The 15,849-nt window shown below is 48.6% G+C and overlaps 1 protein-coding gene across 2 annotated transcripts in view; it reads left to right on the top strand.

Moving 5' to 3' along the window:
• BRD4 (bromodomain containing 4) overlaps positions 1-15,849 on the top strand; it is a 52,632-nt gene that overhangs the window by 3,432 nt on the left and 33,351 nt on the right. Inside the window, exon 3 of one of the 2 annotated variants that reach the window (XM_026457010.1) lies at positions 14,280-14,596. In XM_026457010.1, the coding sequence (XP_026312795.1) occupies positions 14,312-14,596 (285 nt within the window). In that variant the 5' untranslated portion in view covers positions 14,280-14,311. Of the gene's footprint in view, positions 1-14,279; positions 14,597-15,849 lie in introns of those variants that run through there. The other variant, XM_026457009.1, reaches the window with a different exon arrangement.

Raw genomic sequence — 15,849 nt, forward strand, 5'->3', positions numbered from 1 at the left:
AAAAAAAAAAAAAAAAAGTAATAAAAATTAGCCAAAGATGTGTTATCTTGCCATCTCTTTTCTACTCAGGGATGTGCACTTTTTATATTTTTTCATTCTGTATTTAGACCCTAGTCTAAAGCTTTATGTGTGATGCACCTCAACCTCATTTCTACATCCTTAGATTTTTTTTTCCTTTTTTTTTTTTTTTTTGACGAGGTCTCACTCTGTCACCCAAATTGGAGTGCAGTGGCGTGATTCCGGCTCACAGCATCCTCTGCCTCCCAGGCTTAAGTGATGCTCCCTCCTCAGCCTCCAGAGTAACTGGGACCACAGGCATGCACCACCACGCCTGGCTAATCTTTTGTATTTTTGGTAGAGACACAGTTTTGCCGTGTTGCTCAGGCTGGACGTGAACTCCCAAACTTAATCAGATTTTTAGTAGAAAGGTGATGAGGCGTTCCTAGGGAGTGCTACAGGTTCCATATGAGTGTGATAGTTGCTGCCCTGGGTTTTGGTTTCTGTTGGTCTGAAAATTCCTTACCAGTTAAGTGGCTGTTACTCCTCAGTGGACTCAAAGGACAAGCTGGCCACATCTGCAGGGGAGTAAACTTAGGTTGTATGGTGGACTCTGAGTCTGCAAGATGCCAGCCTGGCTGCATCTGAGGCTACCTTGGGGCACAGCACCCAGGGCTGCTCTGTGAGTGGCTGCTTCCTGCAAGGGCTGAAGACAGGAGGAAAGGTGCGCACAGTGAGGAGATGAGGCACGCTGCGTGTCTTTTCTCTCCAGCACCTCCATGCACCTGTCAGTGTGATAGTTGGGCTACTTGACTTCTGTGGGTTATTTACTTTGTGGAAGTTAGGTGGAATTAAGGGCAAACTAATGCGGTTCTCACAAAGTGATAGATGCCTGCCAAGTTTTTTGCTTCCTTAGCTGTTGTCATCTGAAATGGTGTGGGTTTCATTTCATTCTGCGCCTTTACATTTTGAAAGTTACTGAGATGAGTGGGTGACAGCTATTTACTTCCAAGCATACCTCTTCGGCAGATTCAGTTCAATTGTCTGGACAGAAGTAGACACTGAATGTATATGGAGGGCCTCCCAGCAGTGCATGGAATGGGTTATCTGGGTGCCTTGCTTTTCCCTGAGGGAAGAGAAGCCTGAAAGTGAAGTTAACGTTGCCTGGAAGGTGGGGACCCCTTGACCTATTTCCCTAGGATGGCATTGACCATCAAAGTCTTTTGTAAAGGTGTAGGAATGGCCTTCTGTGTACCTTTGGGGGTGTGTATCAGATATAAATCCAGCACTTGAGACACTGTCAGCTCTCACTGACTGGTCACAGTCTTCAGTTCCTGCTTTGTCAACCAGGGACTTTGGAAGCTCTGACATTAATTTACTGTCACATTCTGTGTTCGCTTTTCTTCAAGAAAAGTGATGCTGTTCCTCCTCCTAATCCCCATAGATTGGATTCTGTACCTGATGAGTGGTGAGGGCAAGATGAGAAGAAAAGTCATCTTGTCTAAAGCCATTTCTTGAGAGAGTCTGGATACTGACTGGTGTAACGTCTTTTCCAGATCTTTCTCTTAAAATCACAATGAAGTGCCCAGGGTAATATCGTTGAAGAAAAGATGATCCCATTAACATCAGCTCCTCACCGAGGTACCCAGGGTCCGATATCTCTGGATCCTGAGTCAGTGTGTGCTGTTGCCTTTCATGTGTGTGTCTGTTCCTGGCTCCATCTCTCCTTGTGGCCATCAAAGGTCTAGTTTGGCTTTCCCACCCAGCAAGGGCTCTTGGTAGTCCTGGCTAAAATGTTGCTGGGGGTGTTAGGTCATGGTGTCTCTAGAAGCACTTGGGCCAGCCCTGTTCCCTTCTGTGTCCCCAGTGAGTGTAGGCAGGTTCCAGGGACACCTTGAGTCAGCCACTGCTCTGCTGCTTTGAGAAGAAGCTTAGAGGCATGATATACTCTTGCTTACTCACCCCGGCTGCTTCCCAGTGGGTGAAATTAGAGCAGTTGATTGGAATGTCACCTTTCCCACTTGTGGATCTGTTTCAGGAGTTCAGTGTTGTTTCCACTTGCACATAACAGGACTGTGTGTTAAGCTGGTGCGTTTTGGAACATTACGGCCACAGGCAGTGTGGTCATGAACCATGCAGATTGTCGTTTGCATTTCACTCATCTCTCTCTTGGCTTCCCAAATTCCCAAAGGGCATGATCTTGACCACTCACATGGAAGTTGGCATAACATGTTTCCCTGGTGTTTGGTATATAGGAAGTTTTTATATTTTTATATTTAAATGAGGATTATAAGCTTAGTTTTTATACTTTTGTTTGCAATGGGAAAATTGCAGAAGACCGGTGTGATGTCATCCGGAGAAATTTTCTGATCAACACCAGGGGCCGCCCAAGATTGTATTATCAGCTGAGTTTGACAAAACCTGTTTTTCACTCTTTAACTTTTTTCTCATTTTAATTATTTGTGCTAAGAAGTGAATTTCGGCTGGGCGCGGTGGCTCAAGCCTGTAATCCCAGCACTTTGGGAGGCCGAGACGGGCGGATCACGAGGTCAGGAGATCGAGACCATCCTGGCTAACACGGTGAAACCCCGTCTCTACTAAAACAATACGAAAAACTAGCCGGGCAACGTGGCGGGCGCCTGTAGTCCCAGCTACTCGGGAGGCTGAGGCAGGAGAATGGCATAAACCCAGGAGGCGGAGCTTGCAGTGAGCTGAGATCCGGCCACTGCACTCCAGCCTGGGCGGCAGAGCGAGACTCCGTCTCAAAAAAAAAAAAAAAAGAAGAAGAAGTGAATTTCCTCTCCCACTCTTGCTGCCTTTGTAGTCTTTTATTCTCCATTTTGTCCCCTGTGTTACCTTCCTCCTAGGAAGCACTCCTCTTAAGCAGAGCGAAGTGCCCAGCTGACTGCCAGCCCCCACGTTGTGATCTGCATTGCTCTCTGGCCATCTTGGAGTATCTCTCAGAGCAGGGTTTTAATCCATAAATTCAAAGACAGAGTCTTATTCTGTTGCCTAGGTTGGAGTGCAGTGGCATGATCATAGCTTTCTGCTGCAGCCTTGCTGAGCTCAAGCAATGCTTCTGCCTCAGCCTCCTAAGAGCTTGGGACTGTGTGTGCGAGCACATCCAGCTGTGTTTCATATTACGGTGCAGATGAATCTCAGTGCCACATACCCCACACCAGCTCTGTTGAAAAAGATGAATAGGCCGGGCACGGTGGCTCAAGCCTGTAATCCCAGCACTTTGGGAGGCCGAGACGGGCGGATCACAAGGTCAGGAGATCGAGACCATCCTGGCTAACACGGTGAAACCCCGTCTCTACTAAAAAAATACAAAAAATTAGCCAGGCGTGGTGGCGGGCGCCTGTAGTCCCAGCTACTCCGGAGGCTGAGCCAGGAGAATGGCATGAACCTGGGAGGCGGAGCTTGCAGTGAGCCGAGATCGCGCCACTGCACTGCAGCCTGGGGGGCAGAGCAAAACTCGTTCTCAAAAAAAAAAAAAAAAAAAAAAAAAGATGAATAGCTGAAAAGGTGTAAAGTGAAAACAGGTAAAGAAGATGGGATAATGGCTTTAAAAGAGGGAACAAGGAGAAAATGCCACTCTTAGCTGTGAAGGGCACAGCTGAGTCAGTGGGAATGCATAGCTTGAATTAATGACTTTTCTTTTCTTTTCTTTTCTTTTCTTTTCTTTTCTTTTCTTTTCTTTTCTTTTCTTTTCTTTTTTTCTTCTTCTTTCTTCTTTCTTTTGAGACGGAGTCTCAGTCTGTCGCCCAGGCTGAAGTGCAGTGGCCGGATCTCAGCTCACTGCATGCTCCACCCCCCGGGTTTACGCCATTCTCCTGCCTCAGCGTGCCGAGTAGCTGGTACTACAGGCGCCCACCACCTCGCCCAGCTAGTTTTTTTTGTATTTTTTAGTAGAGACGGGGTTTCACTGCGTTAGCCAGGATGGTCTCGATCTCCTGACCTCGTGATCTGCCCGTCTCGGCCTCCCAAAGTGCTGGGATTACAGGCTTGAGCCACCGCGCCCAGCCGAATTAATGACATTTCTGTCATAATCTTTCAGCCTGTAATTTGGCCAGGTGTAGTGCCTGAAGGGCCAGCTCACCAAGTAGAAGTGGACAGACACCAAAAGGCCAGTAGGGGCTTGTGAAAGGGGATAGATTGCATAGAGGCTGAGTGGTTTTTACATGTGTGCCGAGTGGTTGATTGGTTTTCAGTGTAAGTAGGTGTTGTCATCCACACACCTGCCACCACCTCCGGCTTCATTCTGTGGGTCTTTGTGCCACCCACCTGGCATTGTTACCTAATTTCATCTGTAATTTTGCATCCTGCATTTCTAATATAACATCACATACCCTCACCTTCACAAAGTCTAGAAATCTATGGAATGGGCCGCAAACTGTGGCCTGCAGGCCAGTTTTATTGGCACACAGTGAGGCTCATTTGTTTCAGTATTATTTGTGGCTACTTTCATGTTATGATGATGGCAGAATGGAATATTTTAACAGGCTGTTTGTCCTGCACATCTGGCCCTTTATTGGAAAAGTTAGCCTAGCCTGCCCCTGCTAAAATACATTTTAACCCAACAGTTTTTGTTTGGTTGGTTGGTTTGTTGGTTGGTTGGTTGGTTTTGGAGACGGAGTCTCGCTCTGTTGTCCAGGCTGGAGTGCAGTGGCGCAATCTCGGCTCACTGCAACCTCTGCCTCCTGGGTTCAAGCAATTCTCCTGCCTCAGCCTCCTGAGTAGCTGGGACTACAGGTGCACGCCGCCATGCCCGGCTAATATTAGTAGAGATGGGGTTTCACCGTGTTGCCCAGTCTGGTCTCGAACTCCTGAGCTCAGGCAATCCACCTGCATCGGCCTCCCAGAGTGCTGGGATTATAGACGTGAGCCCCCACGTCCGGCCAGCCCAACAGTTTTGATCTTGTCCATGTCAAAGTTTTGTTTTGTTTTTGCTACATGCTTCTCACAGGAACATTTTACATTCATGAATCCATCCGCCCAGATTTACCCATCAGCAACATGATGTAACCCACATGTAACAATGGACCCTTTCAGTGTACCTGAACCACTTGTCCCTTCAGCTGCTGGCAGCTTTTGCAGGGAAAAGATGGTGCAGCATTTTCAGTGCTACTAGTTTAATTAGCCTGCTGATGAGTTTCAAAAGCAGAGAGACTGGAATTCTGGTTGATGAGATTGTGGCCTGCCCGGTTTCCTGGTCCTCCTGGCTGCAAGATCCTTGTGTGCCGGTGTCCCCTCCAGTGGAGGACAGAGAGCGAGAGTGTGGCTCACACTCTCCCCTAGCAGGAAGGCCGGTATATCTCTGCCTTGGCTTGTCTGACTCAAGGCAAGCTGCAGGGTCTGAGGTACTGCAGAATCAAGAGGTAATGGGGCCCCACCACTCAACTGGTCCAAGAGGTGGGGGGTGGCGTGTATACACGCTGCATGAAGGAGGATTAAGGCTTCTAAGAGCTGCCTCGGCTCACGGCCACTGGCCCGGCTCCAGGTGGCGCAGTCTGGCTGATGACACGAGCGCAGTTCTCACCAGCTGCCTGAGCCAGTCAGATGGAAAAGTAATCCTATTTGTGCTTCCCCACTGACACAGATTGTACAATTAAACAGGCCGCTGTCATGAATTTGAAGTAGCCACCACTGTAGCACCTAGGAGGGGAATAGACCTTCATATACTGATGTTGTGTAACCAGCATTTCAGCAAAGATGTTTCTAGGACAAGATAAGATGTAAATTGCTGTAAATTGAATCATATTGAGAAATTACCAGGTTTTTACCAGTCAGGGTCCCTCATCCCCTTGTTTTTGTCCCCGGGCAGAATGTAGCATTCCCCCAAAATAATTATTTGTACAAGAGCCTTGGAGCAGTGGAGAGGTGACCTCCTCTACCTGAAGGGTATGTGCAACTGCGAACTTGTGATTTCATGAGGGGCTGTAGTCAGTTGGCATTGGCTAGCACTCTGTATGGAATAAAACAAATTTAAGCCATGTCCCCTCAGGCATCTTACTGCTTGGGAAGCATAAGTAACAGCTTGGTGTCCCTTCCCTTTGCCCCCACACCTCATGGCTTCAGTAGGGTGGTATGTTTTAGATTTCACCTATGCAGGGTATGTCTCATTGTAAGCAGATGGCCACGTGCTACAGGGAGAGGTCTTGGCTCTGATTTGTTTAGGAGGATGAAATTCTTTGGAAACACTACTGCTAGAAGTCTGACTTAAGACCCAGCTTATGGGCCACGTGGCACTCAGCTGCTTCTGCAGAGAAGGCAGGCCACTGATGGGTACAGCAAAGTGTGGTGCTGCTGGCCAAGCCAAAGACCCATGTGGGGTGACTGGGCCGGAGCAGAGGACTTTGAAGCACATGCTGCTCTAAGTGACGTCCAGCCAACCGGGCCATCATACACTCTGCCTCTGTCACCATGGGGATGATGATGAAGGTGATAAAGTCACAGCCTGCTTTTTAGGGTTGCTGTGTGGATAACTAAGCCAATGCAGATGAAGTGCTGGATAACAGTATCAGCTCAGAAAGTGGCAGGTACCTCCTGTGGAGCTCTCCCAGGCCCTAGTGCAGGTCGGTGTGATGATGGTTTGCATAAAGCTCTGCTAAGTGTGGTTTTATGGGAGAATCAGAAAGCCTTCTGTTAACCAGCCATCTTCTTGGCGACTGCTCCTGCCTTCCCTTGCGTCTTTCTGCCTGTGTGCTCCATCACTTTAGGAGAGAGGTGAGTCTGAACAGACCAGACAGAATGAAGGCAGGATTACTGGGTTTCAGGGGGCCTGCTGGGAGGCCAGGACTTCAGGTAGAACTATAAATACAAAGTATAGCTGGTCCCAACTCCCAGCCCATTGGTTTTCTCAGTGACTTGTGATGGACAGAACTGGAACTGAATCTCCAGCAATCAGCAGATTCTGGGCAGTTGTTTGTGGTCTTTCTCTTTTCCTCTCTGGCTTGCCTTTAGAGTCCCAGAACTAAGCCTGCCCTGCATGTCTTTATCTATCGCTGTCTTGCTTTCTAATCTCCTTTCGTGGTCTGGAAACAGGTTGCTCGGGGCCAGGCGTTTTGTGATGAGTGGGCTCAAAACAAAGTCTGTCTGGAGACCCTGAAAGCCCCTTCAAAGGATAGGAGCTAATTGGGGCAGGTGATGAAGAGAACTATGGCTTGATGGAGGATGCCAGTGAAGAGGGCTTGCTGCCATCCACTTTGCAAGTAGGAACTCCATCATTGCAGAAAGTGTTCAAACTTTCTGAACTGGTTTTGGATTTTTTGTTTTCTACATCTTTTGTTAGATTTCTGATTTGTCTGAACTATTGACTAGATTGTAAATAAGGTTAGTCCAAGGAAACAATTTGTTTCCTGCTCAAAGTTATAAAACATTACAGTTGTGTTCATTACAGTTAAGTACTGTCTATCCCTAAAATTTCCCCAAAATTCACTTAAATACTATGATTGCAAAGAACATCTTTGAAAACAGGCATACTTAGCCGGATGCGGTGGCTCACGCCTGTAATCCCGGCACTTTGGGGAGGCTGAGGCAGGCGGATCACCTGAGGTCGGGAGTTTGAGACCAGCCTGACCAACATGAAGAAACCCCATCTCTACAAAAAATACAAAATTAGCCGGGCGTGGAGGCACATGCCTGTAATACCAGCTACTCAGGAGGCTGAGGCCCGAGAATTGCTAGAACCTGGGAGGCAGAGGTTACAGTGAGTTGAGATCACGCCACTGCACTCTAGCCTGGGCAACAAGAGCAAAACTCTGTCTTTAAAAACAAAAACAAACAAACAAACAAAACCCGGCATGCTTAGTAAGAGGTCTATGAATTTAGAGGGAAAATTTATGTTTTTATTCTCATTAACCCAGAGGTTCCCAAATTTTCTTGATTCACAACATCCTTAAACGTCTCAGTTTTTTCTGTGATGCTCTCAGGCCAAAGGAAATAGCCAACAATGTTGTTTATTAGGTGGTTAAACTCAAGCAGCAGAATAAGTACCAGTGTCTCAACAGCTGTGTAGCTGTCTGAAAAAAAAAAAATATATATATATATATATATAATTTTTATCCTTAAAAAACCATACTTTGCCTTTTATTATTATTATTTTTTTCCTTGGCAGAGTCTTGGTCTGTTGCCCAGGCTGGAGTGCAGTGGCACAATCTTGGCTCACTGCAACCTTTGCCTCCTGGGTTCAAGTGATTCTCCTGTCTCAGCCTCTGGAGTAGCTGGGATTACAAGTACGTGCCACGATACCTGGCTGATTTTTTTTGTATTTTTAGTAGAGATGGGGTTTCACCAGATGGGCAGGCTGGTCTCAAACTCATCACCTCAAGTGATCCGCCTACCTCATGCTCCCAGAGTGCTGGGATTACAGGTGTGACCCACCATGCCCGGCCCATAGTTACTTTCTAATAGGGTGTGTCTGCCTGCTGGGTGCTGCACAAGTTCTCAAACCTTAAAACCAGATTGGATGTCACTACCTGTATTTCCTGTTCATGTTGATTTTTATATGACCTTTGCTTTTTTTTTTTCTTTTGGAGATGGAGTCTTGCTCTGTCCCCTAGGCTGGAGTATGGTGGCGCCATCTCTGCTCACTGCAACTTTCACCTCCTGGATTTAAGTAATTCTCCTGCCTCAGCCTCCTGAGTAGCTGTGACCACAGGTGCATACCACCATGCCTGGGTACTTTTTTTTTTTTTTCCCCCTGGTAGAGATAGGGTTGCACTATGTTGACCAGGCTGGTCTCAAATTCCTGACTGCAGGTGATCCACCTCCCGTGGCCTCCCAAAGTGCTGGGATTACAGGCGTGAGCCACTGTGCCTGGGCGATCTTTGGTTTCTATTATAGCAACTTACTGATCAAGTGTTGCAGGCTGTGACATTGTTGAAAGGAATAGAGTGCAATCTGGTGTTGAAATGATCAACTGCGGCCGGGTGCGGTGGCTCACGCCTGTAATCCCAGCACTTTGGGAGGCCGAGACAGGCAGATCATGAGGTCAGGAGATCGAGACTATCCTGGCTAACACGGTGAAACCCCGTCTCTACTAAAAAATACAAAAAAAACTAGCCGGGCGAGGTGGTGGGCGCCTGTAGTACCAGCTACTCGGCACGCTGAGGCAGGAGAATGGCGTGAACCCGGGAGGCAGAGCTTGCAGTGAGTTGAGATCTGGCCACTGCACTCCAGCCTGGGCGACAGAGTGAGACTCCGTCTCAAAAAAAAAAAAAGAAATGATCAACTGCTTTGTGCTAATAGTTCCTGCAATGCCACCTGAGTTTGCCATGACATCCCCAGGGCACCTGGGCACTCAGTTTGGGAACTACAGCATTGTCTAACCTTGCTTCATCCTTTTCTTCTACACTGGGAACATGATATAGGATTTCTATTGGAAGTAGATACAAAAGTAGGACATCCAGTTTGATTATGTAGCCTTCTTTGGATTGGAAACAATATGCGAAATTTTTTTCCTTTCCGTTGACCTTCAGCTAACTCTTAACATAGTCAATGGTGGCTCCTGCTTTTTGGCCACAGGTCAGTATGACAATGGAGAGGGAGCAGCATTTTTTAATATTTTCAGCGGAAAACTTTGAAGATGTTCTCTCCCGTTAACTATGCCAGGCATGCCTTCTCTTGCGGATGCCTGCCTCACCCCCACCACAGAAGCGCACACACTGTTCCTCCCCCTCTGGTCTCATTCTCTGTCCCTTCTTCAGAGATGCCGCCTGTCCCTTGGGTCAGTCCAAATTCCTCTCCTCGTCCATGGCCAGAGCAACCCTACCCTTCTCCTCCACTGTATTTACCCCACGTATTGCCTAATCACTCGGGAGAATGCCATGTCAACCACTGAGTGCTAGGGCAGAGCATGTTAGGACCTGTTGCCTGAGCGAGTGACTGTGTCTGGTGGTCTCTGCTTATCCATGTGAGAGCATGAACTGTTTTCCTTTTCCAGAGCTTTGAGATTGAGCTGGAAGCCCCAGGATGACAATCTGGGTGTGCTCACTGAGGGGTATACCTCCCGTGTGCTGGGAAGACAAAAGTGAAATAAAGATGAGCCTGCCTTCAGTTCCCAGGGGTGCCCACCATGGGCTGACCTTGGAACTCACTAGATGGAGATTAGGGAAGCACCAGATGCTGTAGGCTAGAGAAGGAGAGAGAGCACACACCTGTGAGCCTCTGTCTGCGTCCATCCATCTGTCTGGCAGTAGGGCTAGTAGATCGAAGGCTGAAGGTGACAGGGGTGGCTGACTTGTTGTTGGAGCCTAGATGCTAGGGGTCTGGGGCAGTGTGGGGTGGGGGGGAACCGCTGTGGGAAGAATTCGCCCAAGAAGGCTGACCTCATCAAATCTGGGCCTTAGAAAAGTCGTCTGGCTCTCACATAGGAGTTCTCACTCTACCTCTCTTTCTTGCCCTATAGCAGACTAGAAGTGGTTGGTTTTCCTCATGTTTCTTGTCATTGCAGTAAGAGTGGGCTCTTGAAGTTTCCCAAGCGTCTTATTTTCCTGTGGTCATGGGAAGGCTATGGGCATAGCAATAGGTCAGTATGGTCCCTTGAAGTGCAGGTGCTGTACAGGCCCAGAGTGGGTGCAGGAGTCCCAGGCGTCTTATGGTGATCCCCCTTGTGGGGCCATGGATGTCACTTTCTTTTCTTTCTTTTTCTTTTTATTTTTTGAGACGGAGTTTCACTCTTGTTGCCCAGGCCTGGAGTACAGTGGCACAATCTTGGCTCAGTGCAGTTTCCACCTCCCAGGTTCAAGCAATTGTCCGGCTTCGGCCTCTGGAGTAGTTGGGATTACAGGTGCCCGCCACCATGCCCAGCTAATTTTTTGTATTTTTGGTAGAGATGGGGATTTCATCATGTTGGCCAGGTTTGTCTCCAACTTCTGACCTCAGGTGATCCACCCTTCTCGGCCTCCCGAAGTGCTGGGATTACAGGTGTGAGCCACTGCGCCCGGCCAGGTGTCACTTTCATTGGTTATCTTCAGAACCTCCTTAAAGAAACTTTGGGGTACTGGTAGCTCCCAGGTTTGTCTCATGTGTCGAACATGTCATACCTTCACATTTGAACAGACAACCTCCAACAGTTTCTTTCCTCAGGGACCTGGGTGTGTGTTAAGGATGGCGGCCACTGTGTCACGACCGTCTGTGTTGGACACTTCTGGTGTGTGTGTGTGCAGCTCACTAGTGAGGATTTCCTTAGTTCAGAGGCAAACTTAAACTGCCCAGGAATCAGATGCCAGGTTTTGGGCCACTCTATCTGCTTAGACCTGGTCTTCCCACTCCTGGGTCATGTACTTCTCTCTGCCTTGGTGTCCCTATCTGTAAAGTGGGGATGAGGCCAGAAGCAGTGTTAGCATTTTTGAGGATTTAACTGTTACTTGTCAGCTGGCTAAGGAAGGGTGTTTTGGCTTTTGCAATGGCTTAAAACACCAAATGAGGCAAGGTTGAAGAGTCAGGTTTTCTGTAGAAAACTGTTTTTTCCTCTTGTGAGCAGAAAATTCAGCTTCTGGCCAGGCGTGGTGGTTCACACCTGTAACCCCAGCAATTTGGGATGCCAAGGTGGGCGGATCACCTGAGGTCAGGAGTTTGAGACCAGCCTGGCCAACAGGGTGAAACCCATCTCTACTAAAAATACAAATATTAGCCAGCCATGGTGGTACACGCCTGTAATCCCAGTTACTGGGGAGGCTGAGGTGGGAGAATCATTTGACCCCCGAAGGCAGAGGTTGCAGTGAGCCAAGATTGTACCACTGCACTCCCTGGGCGACAGACCCTGTTTCAAAAAAAGAAAGAAAAGAAAATTGAGCTTCCTTGGCTCAGGGGCCTGTCTAAGCCTGGTGAGAAGGTGAAGAAGAGTAGTCATTGGCCCAGGGCACACATGAGTTTTCATCCCTTGGCTTTGCTGTAAGTCTTTTTGGAAAGAGACAAGCATGGCCCAGCCCAGAAGTTCTGGAAGTCCTTGGCCTCATCTTGCCTCAGGGGCATTGCTTCAAGATTTCCAGAACGGCATTACTTAATGGAAAATTTATGGGGGCTGCTTCCTTTTGGGACAGCTTGGCTCTGCCCCCTGGCGGCCTGTGTCGTTGTGGCTGGGCTGCTCCCGTCCCTGCCTGCCATCACTCACCTGGCGTGTGCTTGTTGTGCAGCATCAGCTGTATGTTTCTGGAGCTGCTTTCTAGAAGAAATCTAATTGTAGAAACCAAACTGCATGGCATTCCTTGGCCTCACTCTGTGTACCCTCCATCCCGGGACCCAGGCTTCCCCAGTGCCTTTAGGGCTCCCCTCCCCTTGGCCCCATCACACTTGTCCCCTTTAGTCACTTTGAACTTGCTGGTCCTGCTACATGGAAGCCCTCTCCAGCCGACTCCACATGTGAGTGGGGTTTAAACCCCACTGACGTGTTTCCTTGTCTGTGATGCTGTCCTTCTGCCAATACTTGTGTCCAGTTACTTGGTGTGTCCTGTAATCTGTCTGTGCCTAGACCAAGACTGGTACACTGGACCCAAGGTTCCCAGCAAGCTGGTATGTGGCTGGTGTCATTTGTTCATGTGTCTTCTCCTATCTCACTGGCCTCCTATCTCCACAGCCTAGTCCACAAAATTGCTTTATGTAGCAAATTCTCCATTTGGCACTTTTAAAATAGGATTATTTGCCAGAACTACATTTACAAAAAAAGTTTGTGTAATCCTGGTTTAAATAAATTACACAAAGTAATTCACTGGCAGCTTGGGTGCCTAGTGTGAGCCAGGCATAAAGCTGCTTCTGCACCCACTAAAAGTTCATTCCAGAATGATATCTCCACTGAGTTCTTACGTTTATTACTAGAGATGCTTGTTAGATGCAGTCAGCCCCGAGCTTTCAAAGTTTTTATTACTACTGGAACTGAGTTTAAAAAGCCGACCATATATATATACTTTTTGCCAGTAGAAAAATGTCACAAAAAGGATGCAAATGGCCGGTATACATCTGAGCAAGTGCCTTTTCTCATGAATCATCAGTGTGGAAACTCAGTCACTGCAAGGGGTGGGTTGTGTTTCCAGAGGGCAATTTGGCAGTAAAAACGTGCATACTGTTGACCTGCAGCTATACATCTTGGGGTTTGTCCCACTGGAAAAACTGGACAGGTATTCAGAACCACCCTTGTGAAGATGCTTGTGGCAGGGTTTGCAAAGTTGGGGTGGCCTTCAGCAGGAGTTGTTCAGGTGAGGGGAGGTACCAGAGCAGGTACTCAGACAGGCACTGACAGCAGGGACCTGTGTTGCTACTGGGGGTGTGCCTTATAATTAAGAAAAATGGTAGGTCTTGGCCGGGCACGGTGGCTGACACCTGTAATCCCAACACTTTGGGAGCCCGAGGCGGGTGGATCACGAGGTCAGGATTTTGAGACCAGCCTGGGCCAAGATTGTGAAACCCCGTCTCTACTAAAAATACAAAAATTAGCCGGGCACGGTGGTGACCGCTTGTAATCCCAGCTACTCGGAAGGCTGAGGCAGGAGAATTGTTTGAACCAGGGAGGCGGAGGTTTCAGTGAGCTGAGATCCTGCCACTGCACTCTAGCCTGGGCAACAAGAGCAAGACTCCGTCTCAAAAAAAAAAGAAGAAGAAGAAAATGATAGGTCTAGCTAGTATGGATTCATTTTTGTTTTATCGGCAGTAAACATGCAGATTTTTTCCTCAGCAAACCTGCATTATTTAAGTTACCAAGAAAATATTCTTAGTAAGTTTGTGGCTTTGCCCTGAGCACTTCGCAGTGGGCTGGGTGAACCATCCATGGGTGGGCGGACCTGGCCTTCCTGCTTCTCCTTGCCTGGCCCACCAAATGGAATTACTGACTTAGCTCGATGCTTCGTGTGTGACAAGTGCAAACAATTTTAATGTAAATGTCATAGCCTGCAAGTCATCCTCTTCCACACTCAGGCAGCATCACCTAAAAGCTCACAGATAGGTAAAGGGATGTGCAGGTTTGTGAGACGTGGTGTCATTGTACCTCCTTCCCCATGATCTTCGTAGTTCCCAGATCCCCTGCTGGTTCCTAGTGGGCTCTCACCACCTCACTCTGCCTCCTGTGTTGGTATGTGGTCTCCTCCCTGCTGGAGGGTAAGTCTTTGGGGAGAGGAGATATTGGAACCCTTTCAGTCAAAGCATGGGGTGGCCCCTCTGGTCAAGCTGGCCAGCTACTGCCAGGGGAGCTCAGTCCTTGGAGACCACAGCCAGAAGGACTTGTCATTCTGAGCAGTGCCCATCTGCTAACTGATCTCTCACAGGGACTCTTCTCTTCCTTTGTAGAGTGCCTGGTGAAGAATGTGATGGGATCACTAGCATGTCTGCGGAGAGCGGCCCTGGGACGAGATTGAGAAATCTGCCAGTAATGGGGGATGGACTAGAAACTTCCCAAATGTCTACGACGCAGGCCCAGGCCCAACCTCAGCCAGCCAACGCAGCCAGCACCAACCCCCCGCCCCCAGAGACCTCCAACCCTAACAAGCCCAAGAGGCAGACCAACCAACTGCAATACCTGCTCAGAGTGGTGCTCAAGACACTATGGAAACACCAGTTTGCGTGGCCTTTCCAGCAGCCTGTGGATGCCGTCAAGCTGAACCTCCCTGTGAGTAGTGTGGGCAGGGCCCAGGGCTGCCATCGTCGAGGTCTCCTCCTGCATGTCTCCTGGTCAGGACAGATCCTGGGGGAGGGTAGGAGATGCATTTGGAGTCGTGGTGAGAGCTTCACGGCCCTTGAGTGAGTGGTTTCAGCAGTTCTAATCAGTTGAAATCGGGGAGAAAGAACAAGTTAATTGGCTTAACAATAACTGGTTTCTTAGATAATGGAATCCTGGGGAAAATTGTGTAGAGGTTGAAGCAGTGGGAGAAAGGAAGGCCTACACATCTACTTCCAGTTCCATGGTGAGTTGAAGTCAGAGCACTTGGCCATCCTGGCCCCTTCCTTTCTCAAGTGTGGACATAGTTGATCAAGGATAAGTAGACGTAGTTGATCAAACTATGCTAGAGGGGGATTGGCTTGCCTCAATAGCAGTCACCTAGCATCATCGTCACTGTCACCCAGAGCACGCAGTGGGGAAAGGTAGTGGATTACCTCCCAGGGAACGCAAGTACATGGAGGTGACCCCAGGTGGAGAAAGGTGGCTGTGGCTGCAGCTGCACAGGCGGTGTTGCCCTCCCTCCCTCTGACTGCAGCACACTTGCTCTTGTGCTTTTTGTGAGCCCACCACTCTTCTCTTCCCCTAGAGAGTTTTCCATTTGCCCATATCCCTAGCAAACTGTTCTGCAAGCACAACTTGTATCTCCAACTGAACCTCAGGGAGCAGATGGAATAAATGCTTTCGTTTTTTTTCTTTTGTTTAAAGCACCAAGGACTAATTGTCTTTAAATTGTCCTTTACTGTTTGCTAAGTCCCGTACACCCCCTGGCAAGTGCATTAGGTGGTTGCAGCCACTGACCCAGGCTGGTGTGTGTACACTAGAGCTACTCGTGTATAGGAGCGGCCTTAGCCTCTGCCAGGCATCCAGACTCCCAAGTTTAAAACCATTGTGTCTGTAAGAACTGTCTGGTGCTATTGGTTCACTGAATACGTGTCGTGCACTCGGGGGAAGATAATCAGAAGAGGGCAGTATGTGTCTGGGTCTTGAGCTGGCTCAGGAAAGGTATGGAGGCAAAAGGGGCCCCACTCTCTATTGACCAAAATAAGGAGTGGAGGCAGTCAGCTGTGTTGGCCTGTGGGAGGGAGACTGTTGGGGGACCTCACTGCACCAGTCTCTAGCCAGGCAGGGCAGGGTCCATAGTTGGGAGTGACGTTCTCAGAGCAGATGCACAGAACCAGGAGAGAAGGAGCTGGGGGCTGGAG

This window comes from Piliocolobus tephrosceles, chromosome 21 (assembly GCF_002776525.5).
Source record: "Piliocolobus tephrosceles isolate RC106 chromosome 21, ASM277652v3, whole genome shotgun sequence".
NCBI classification, from domain to species: domain Eukaryota; kingdom Metazoa; phylum Chordata; class Mammalia; order Primates; family Cercopithecidae; genus Piliocolobus; species Piliocolobus tephrosceles.